Source organism: Marmota marmota, unplaced genomic scaffold, assembly GCF_001458135.2.
Source record: "Marmota marmota marmota unplaced genomic scaffold, marMar, whole genome shotgun sequence".
NCBI lineage: Eukaryota > Metazoa > Chordata > Mammalia > Rodentia > Sciuridae > Marmota > Marmota marmota.
Window position 1 is genome coordinate 2,570,462 of NW_026000139.1, and position 8,425 is coordinate 2,578,886.

General features: G+C 41.4%; 1 protein-coding gene and 1 long non-coding RNA gene across 6 annotated transcripts in view; one reads left to right on the plus strand and one right to left on the minus strand.

The window, feature by feature from the left end:
- Positions 1 to 3,551: 3,551 nt before the first annotated feature.
- On the minus strand, positions 3,552 to 7,525 carry Rpl6 (ribosomal protein L6). Of its 5 annotated transcripts, none has more exons than XM_015505198.2 (7): positions 7,300 to 7,525; positions 6,202 to 6,438; positions 6,020 to 6,118; positions 5,047 to 5,190; positions 4,540 to 4,588; positions 3,865 to 4,049; positions 3,552 to 3,745 (listed from the first exon to the last, which is right to left on the minus strand). In XM_015505198.2, the coding sequence occupies exons 2-7, from the start codon at positions 6,436 to 6,438 to the stop codon at positions 3,593 to 3,595; spliced, it is 867 nt and encodes a 288-aa protein (XP_015360684.1). In that variant the 5' UTR covers positions 7,300 to 7,525; the 3' UTR covers positions 3,552 to 3,592. The 5 variants fall into 5 exon arrangements, with proteins under 5 accessions (XP_015360684.1, XP_048641687.1, XP_048641689.1 ...); XM_048785730.1 differs by having other exon boundaries at positions 7,122 to 7,326; XM_048785732.1 differs by lacking the exon at positions 7,300 to 7,525 and adding an exon at positions 7,227 to 7,244.
- Positions 7,526 to 7,584: 59 nt separating this feature from the next.
- LOC125611288 overlaps positions 7,585 to 8,425 on the plus strand; it is a 6,173-nt gene continuing 5,332 nt past the window's right edge. Inside the window, exon 1 of the long non-coding RNA XR_007341442.1 lies at positions 7,585 to 7,944. This is a non-coding gene — a long non-coding RNA (uncharacterized LOC125611288). The remainder of the gene's footprint in view (positions 7,945 to 8,425) is intronic.

The window sequence follows — 8,425 nt, forward strand, 5'->3', positions numbered from 1 at the left end:
AAATTTAAGGCCAGTCTCAGCAATTTAGGGAGGCCCTAAGCAACTTTGCAATCTCACAATAAAAAATAAAAAGGTCTGAGGATGTAGCTCAGTGATAAAGTAACCCTGGGTTCCATCCCTACTACCACACACACAAATCATACGTTAGGCTGAAAAAACATTCACGTTGGGTTGGGGTGTAGCTCAATGGTACAGCACTTGCCTGGTATGTGTGAGGCACTGGGTTCGAATCTCAGCGACATGTATAAATAAATTAAAAAAAAAAAAAGAAAGAAAGAAAAAGAAAAAGAAAGAAAAAAAATTAAAGTACTGGAGGATGTAGCTCAGTGGTAAAGCACCCCTGAGTTCCATCCCTAGTTCCACAAATAAATAAATAAAATGTAAGCCAAGTACAGTAGTCTATGATTATAGTCCTAGTTACTCAGGAGGCTGAAGTAGGAGGACCAATTTGAGCCCAGGAATATGAGATCAGGCTGGGCAAAACAGTAAGACTGAGTACAGTAGTGTACACCTATAATCCCAGTGACCAGGGAGCCTGAGGCAGGAGGATTACATCTTCAAGGCCAGCCTCAGCAAATTAGCAAGGCCCTAAGCAATTATCAAGATCCTGTCTCAAAAAGGACTGGGGATGTAGCTCAGTGGTAAAGCACACCGTGGGGTCAATCCCCAGTACCCCAAATCAAAATAAAACTCATGTTGGAGTTTAATACCCATTGTGAGGAATAAAGAGAGTGAAATGGCCTGGCACACTGGCTCTCGCCTTTAATCCCAGCAGCTCAGGAGGCTGATCCTGAAGATCTCAAGTTCAAAGCCAGCCTCAGCAAAAGTGAGGTGCTAAGCAACTACTCGTAACTCAGTGAGAACCTGTCTCAAAATAAAATACAAAATAGGCTAGGGATGTGGCTCCATGGTTGAGTGTCCCTGAATTCAATCCCCGGTACTCCCCCACCCCCCCAAAAAAGAGGGTGAAATGGAAACAGCTGAGTTTAGTGGCACTCACCTTTAATCTATGACTTGGGAGGCTTAGGCAAGAGGATTCTAACTTGGTAGCCAGCTTGGGCAATTATGGTGTTTAGGGGAAGTGATTAGAATAAAGTCTCACAATGTTATATTACCAAGCTATAAAAAAGAATGAGGGGCTGAGGCTCAGTGGTAGCGCACTTGCCTGGTATGTGTGAGGCACTGGGTTCGAATCTCAGCGACATGTATAAATAAATTAAAAAAAAAAAAAGATCTATCAACAACTAAAATATATAGAATGAAATTATGGCATTTGCCAGTAAATGGATGGAACTGGAGAATATCATGCTCTTTGAAATAAGCCAATCCAAAAAACCAAAGGCCAAATGTTCTGATATTGTGATAACACACAATAAGGGGGTGGGGAGAGGGAAGAATAGAAGTTCATTGGATTAGACAAAGGGGGAATGCAGGGAAGGGAGGAAGGATAGGAAAAGGAAAGACAGTAGAATAAATCAGACATAACTTTCCTATATTCATATATGAGTACACAACTAGTGTGTTCACATCATGTACAACCACAAGAATGGGAAGTTCTACTCCATGTATATATGTGAAAATATATTATATTGTCATGTATAACTAAAAAGAACAAATAAAAAATTTTAAAAATCCAAATTAAATACTGGTGGTATTGTAGGAAGAGGGAAGGCTGGGCCATAGTTCAATGGCAGAGGGCTTGCCTAGCCTGTGTGAGGCCTTTGATGGATCTTCAACAGCACATAACACACACAGAGGGGTTGGAAGAGACCAGAACACATACCTGTGTGCATCCCCCAACCATGTGATACCCTGTACCACCTCTATACTAGGCTGGCAAGGCCATCACCAAAACCAGTGGTTCCTTGGTTGGACCTCTCAGAACTCAAAGTAAAAACAAAATAAAACAAAACAAAAAATCCACTGCTTTTTCTTTAACTTCCTGTTTGTGGATCACTGGTTTAATATAGAGAAATGGTAAGATTCCTTGTGACCATTTTTACAAACAACCCATCACATTTAAAAAAAAATTAAAACACTATGAATTTGCGCTGGGGTAGTAGCTGCACGTTGGAGTTGGAGCAGTTGTCAAGCACGCATGAGGCCCTGAATTCGATCCCCAGCATCACAAAGTATGTCCATACAACATGTATGTGAATATTGTGACTTTATTCATGATCATAAATTACTGTATACACACCAAATGCATTTCAAAGGGTGAATGTAAGGATACACCAATATACCAATACATTGGAATACTAGTTAATAATAATCACTGAATTATGATATTAGATATTGTGTTAAGAAGCCAGACTCAGGGCTGGGAATGTGGCTCAGTGGTAGAGGGCTCCCCTAGCATGGGCGGGACCCGGGTTTGATCCTCAGCACCACATAAAAATAAAAGGCATTGTGTTGTGTCCATCTACACCTAAAAAAGAAAAAAAAAAAAAAAAGGCCAGACTCAAAAAGCTACCTAAGTAATGACACTTTAGAAAAAGGCAAAAACTATATGAACTGAAATTTGATCACTGGTTGCCAGGACTAACAGCTGACTATGTAATTACTTGAAGGAAGATTATGAGGTGATGGAAATTCTTTTCGTGATCCTTTCATAGAATTGTGGTCAAAAAGGATTAATTTTGCCATTATGTAATATATATCAATAAAACTGAATTAGGAAGCTGGGGTTGTGGATCAGTGGTAGAGAACTTGCCTAGAATGTAAGGCACTGGGTTCAATTCTCAGCACCACATATAAATAAATGCCCATCAATATCTAAAAAAAAAAAAATACTTAAAAAACCAAACTGATTTAGAGGGTCACTCTCATACATTATCAGGCACATAGAGTGGTACAACTAGAGGGTAGTCTGTGACCACCTACCAAGTAAAAAATGCAAAAATCCTTTGATCCAGCAAAAAACAATTACTGGGGAATTTGTTCTACACAGACTTGCCTCTCTCTCTATATATATATACTTCTGATTATTTTAGTGCAACACTCATATAATCAGAAATTATGGAACATTAGCTATCCATAGGATGGAATACTAAACTAGGGGCATTTTTTGTAAAATAATCAAAATCTATCTACTGTTCAATAGTATACAAAGCATACACCTTCTAGGCTATAAAAATAACTGACTCATTGGCTATTTGTTTGGATTGTAGACACAAAAGACTATTATGCCTATGGCTGGGGGGCTGAGAGTTGAGCACTAGAGAGATGGATGGGTAGTAACTGGAGGGGTGGACAGTGTATGTTTCTTATTGTGCATGGTTTAGCATTGATATTCAGGATGATTAGTAATGTGAGCTGACATTGGGGGAGGTTGGTGAAAAACAAACCAGTACTAAGGATAAATCTGAAGCCAAAGGGCTCTTCCAAGGCCCAGGAGGTTGCGGTTCCATTCCCCAGAGGGGGTCTCCTCCAATCCCACCCTACACCAGAGGCAAAACCCCATCACACCAGCAGGGTCATGCCCTACCTCCAGGAAGGTTAGAATTTGTCTAAAGACCAACGTAAAGAGAATAAAATAAAAAGGACACAAATAAAATGTATCAGTTATTTAATTAGGTTCTTGGTAAGAAATTCAGAATACCAATTTGTGAGGATAAATTCCATTTGTTAGAGCAAAAACGGATCGCATGTAGCCCTGGAGCTGAGGGATAGCTTTGATTTTGGGTAGAATTTGTGTGTCCACAGCTTTCTGATCAACCTTGCGCTGCTCTGTGATCTCGTATTTCTAAAGAGAAAACGAGACATTTAAAAAAGGTTATTATTACCAAGTTATAAATACAATGCTTAGCCCTCGATCCCCATCCCCCAAGTGCTGTCACAAGTGACAAGAGAAAAGAACTGTACCTCTTTCTCTGTGTCGAAGATTTCACCTTCCTGGTGTCTGGGCTTCCTCAACTTCTTCTTCTTGAAGTAAGCATCAGTGAGATGTTTTGGGATTTTCACGTTGCTGATATCAATCTTTGTGGAGGTGGCGATAACAAATTTCTGGTGTGTTCTACGCAGAGGAACTCGATTGAGGGAAAGAGGTCCTAAAGAAAACATTAATAAGGTAAAATGGAAACAATTATTGATTTTAACTTGGCATTAATCCTGATTTAGAAAAATTCTCAACTGTACCAGAATCTAGAATGTTCTAGTATCTGTCTGTCCAGGGCCTTTGCCCCCTCAAATCTTTTCAGGTGACCCAGGATGGTAAAAGAAATGTCACTTACTTATACAGGTTGATCAAAACCATGGGTTTTTTGTTTACTTTGGTACCAGGGATTGAATCCAGGAGCACTTAACCACTAAGCCACATCCCAGCCCTTTTGCCTGGCTCATTCGGTATTTTAGACGAAAGTTATTTGATATGTTGCTACAAAAATTTAAATACTTGCCCCCTTTATCTCACATATATAAGGCAATGAAATGAGAACCAGAAGCTCAATATTAAGAAACTACAGCATAAATAGCAGAAACACATATACTGCAAATGTTTCAAAATCTGTTCAGAACATAAAAATCTACGGATTTTCTTACCTGTCACAAGTAGCAAGCCACTGCTCAGCTGCTTCAGGAAAACCACTCTCTATAAGTTAAACAAAAGATATTTTTTCCAATTAAAAACTGACTTGTGGGGCTGGGGATGTGGCTCAAGCGGTAGCGCGCTCGCCTGGCATGCGTGCGGCCTGGGTTCGATCCTCAGCACCACATACAAACAAAGATGTTGTGTCCGCCGAGAACTAAAAAATAAATATTAAAAAAAAATTCTCTCTCTCAAAAAAAAAACCTGACTTGTGAAGGCTAAAAATATAGCTCAGTTATTAGAGTGCTTGTCTTGTATACACAAGGCCCTGGGCTTAATCCTTAGAACCACAAAAAACTGACTTCTGAATTAACCACATCACAAGCCACCCAAATTTGGTAGCTCAGCAGTTCTGGAAGCAATCACACTAGGCTAACTTATGAATAGGTGTCATCTGTAATGATGGTAGAAATAAGTTACTTATACTGGTTAAATCATACTGTATTAGGCACTCTGCTTACCTTGCCTCTGTGGCGCCCGGTGAGGATGATCAGGATGGTCCCAGGAGTGATGCTGGCTCGAAGCTTTCTCACATGCTGACTGAAGGGTTTCTTGCCATGGCTCAACAGCTTCCGTGGCACATCTTCAGTCGGGTAGTATCTAGGCTAGAGACAGTTCATGGACTCCACTTAACTTAAGTAAACCATTAGATCAGAAGAGCCAAATCTGGTATCATGAAAACATTGCTAATCTTTTTCCTTGTTTGAAACTCAAATGCTTTAGTTACATCCTTCTCTTTTCATCTTCCAAAACAGACTTTAAATTTAGAAAAGCTCACATCTTCTATGTACAAAGCATAGGATTTAACACAAGAGTGTTCAAGAAAAGAAAACTGCAAGCAGGTCACCTGTTTAGACTTTGGAAACAGAGATGCCTGGCAAGCTACCCTACACAGCTGTAAGGGAGCCATTCTCACACAAGCTTTTCCACCTCTTCAGGGTCACTGACCTCTAATACAAACTCCTTCAGAAAGCATTTCAGACATACTATACTATATTTTATATGTACTAAGAGGGGGCAAACCCAAATAACAAAAAAAGTGGGAGATGCAGCTTGTTTTCTAGTTGAAATCAAGTATGACATCCTCACGGCAACAGGTCTCACTCCTCTTTTATTCACAAAGGAATCCAGGGCTTTCTTTGTGCATGTTATGCAAGAGCCCAACCACTGAGCCCAATCCAGTATAAGTAACTTATTTCATGCAGTCTCACTTTCACTATAAACCTATCAGAAACAAAGCTCAGGAAAGTTAACTCAACTTACATCAGATGTAGTAAATGTTTTGAAGACAACTTTGCAAAACCAGAACCTTTATCTTCAACTAGCAATCCTCTGGCAAGCAGGAGCTTATGTGTTATTTAAGTGCACAAGAACATCGCTAAATTTTCAACTTTAATCTAAAAATCCCATTTCACAGCCTCCCCCAAATCTCACCATTTTGCGAAGCTTAACCACCCTGGTACCACCATTCTTGTCACCACCGACTGGTTTTGTAACAGTAGCAAGAACCTTCTCCTTTTTCTTCTTCTCAACCTACAAAGACAAATGCATCAAAAAGTCAGAGACAGAGAATGAACGCCAAGACATAATGGTTATTGGTTTTCTTCTTTCCATACCTTGGACTTAGCAGCAGTGTACTTCCTCTTATACATGGCCTTTCGGGAGTACATGGCAGATCGGGAGTATCTGCCAATTCCTCTAACCAGGACAGGGTTCCGGCTGCAGTGGGGTTTTCCTTTCTTGGGTTTCTTATCCGTAGAGTCTTCCTTTTTATCCTTGCCAACAGCATCAGCTTTCTTGGCTCCAGGTTTCTTCTCCTTAGTGTCTGGCTTCTCAGCCTTTTCACCCGCCATCTACCAAAAAAAAAAAAAAAGGCATTTCACCAATCACCCCAAAACAAGGCAATATTAAAACTGCACATAGATGGGCTGGGCTTCCCTTCTACAAGCCTTCCCCCTTAAGATATTGGCTTTCTCCCCCAACTCCACACTAACCCATATTAGGGTCCCCCTGCCAACAGACTAAACTTTTTGAGAATTTGCAAATTTACACCCGTTGGATTTTTGCTAAATATCCGGAGAGACCTACTTTAGTATTACTGTTTTGCAAACTTAAAAACTTAGGAGTCTTCAACAAAATTTGCAAATTTCGGAAGCGGCGAGTACAGAGCTTGAAATCGTTTGCTTTCAAAATCTTTGCTCCCACGTCTTAAGACCCCTGTCTCAGTCAACAAATTCGGTTTAGGGAAATGACAGCTCAAACTCGGGTCATTCCCGAAGACATAAACTCCACGACTAAGAAGCGACTTCCGGTCGGGGACGTGGGGGAAAACGCGAGAGCAACCGGCTTCAGCCTCAAACCTCAACGTGGCCGAGACAAGCTCAGCGGCATATTTTGTGACCCGAGCTCAGGACGCCAGAGCGAACGCTGTTGCCCCGTCCCTCTGGGCCCACCAGCTCGCTCTGGCAGCCTACACGGACCCCGGTTCCCCAGCCCCAGAGCGTGGGGAACAGCCGTAGCCTCCACCGCATTCCACCTCACTTTTCGCTCCCCGCCGCCAATCCAGGTCAAAGAAATAAAGCGTCTGGAAGGCCTCTCAGTTGACCCTGAGCATGCTAGACCCCTGTAGGTGTCGACTTAACGTTCTCAGGTTTCGGATGGCGAAGGATTGAGGTCTTCAAATTCAGTCTTCCCAAGAGAGCCGCCTTTCTTACCTTGCAAGATGGGAAAAAGAACTAAGTAGCGGGCTTCCGGTCTATATGCAATGACGGCAGTGGTCTCCTCTCACTTCCTTCCTGTACTAGGGCATCGTGGGAAATGTAGTTTCTCCTGCATCTTGGGATATGTATTAAGTCCTATACAGGGAATTATTTTTTCTTTTAAGAAGTGTAGGTGGTCCGGAGGCTGAGGCAGGATGATCGCAAGCTCAAAGCCAGCCTCAGCAAGAGCGAGGAGCTAAGCAACTCAGTGAGACCTTGTCTCTAAATAAAACACAAAATAGGGCTGGGGATGTGGCTCAAGCTGTAGCGCGCTCGCCTGGCATGCGTGCGGCCCGGGTTGGATCCACAAAGAAAAAAAACAAGTATTACTGACTTGCTTTTAATTCAGTTTTAACCTTTAAACTTTTTTTCCCAGGGATTGAATTCAGGGGCGCTCAACCCCACTGAGCCACATCCCCCAGCCTATTTTAGATTTTATTTAGAGACAGGGTCTCACTGAGAGTGCTTAGTGCTTCGCCATTGCTGAGGCTGGCTTTGAACTCGCCATTCTTCTGTTTCAGCCTCCCTAGCCACTGGGATCACAAGCGTGCACCACCATGCCAACTGACCTTTAAACTTTTAAACGTGGAAATCAACCAGGTGAGGATGTAGTGAAAATAATTTTTCAACACTTTTTTTTTTCTTTTTGGTATCAGTGATTGAACCCAGGAGCACTTAACCACTGAACACCACATCCACAGCCTATTTTGTACTTTAATTTTTTTAAAAAATATTTTTTTAGTTGTCAGTGAATCTTTTATTTTATTTATGTATATGTGGTGCTGAGGATCAAACCCAGGGCCTCAGGCAAGTGAGGCCAGGCAAGTGCTTTATCACGGAGCCACAACTCCCTCCCCCTTTTTAATTTTTTTTTTTTTTTTTTTTTTTAAACAGGGTCTTGCTAAATTGCTGAGGCTGACTTTGAACTTGTGGTCTTCTTACCTCAGCCTTCCAAGCCACCGGCATTACAGGTGTTTGCCACCACTCCTGGCTTCTCAATACTTTTATGCAAACTTAAATCCAAGTTCTTTGTAGTAAAACTGACTCTTAATTTTAAAAAGTTTTTTTTTTTTTTTTTTTT

What these genes read in the sequence shown, in the direction of transcription:
- Rpl6 (XM_015505198.2), bottom strand. Translation starts at nt 6,438, where the DNA reads ATGGCGGGTGAAAAGGCTGAGAAGCCAGACACTAAGGAGAAGAAACCT. An exon ending in CCGGGCGCCACAGAGGCAAG is followed by an intron (nt 4,589 to 5,046) that starts GTAAGCAGAGTG and finishes TTTAACTTATAG; the next exon opens with AGAGTGGTTTTCCTGAAGCA. An exon ending in TGGCTTGCTACTTGTGACAG is followed by an intron (nt 4,050 to 4,539) that starts GTAAGAAAATCC and finishes TGTTTTCTTTAG; the next exon opens with GACCTCTTTCCCTCAATCGA.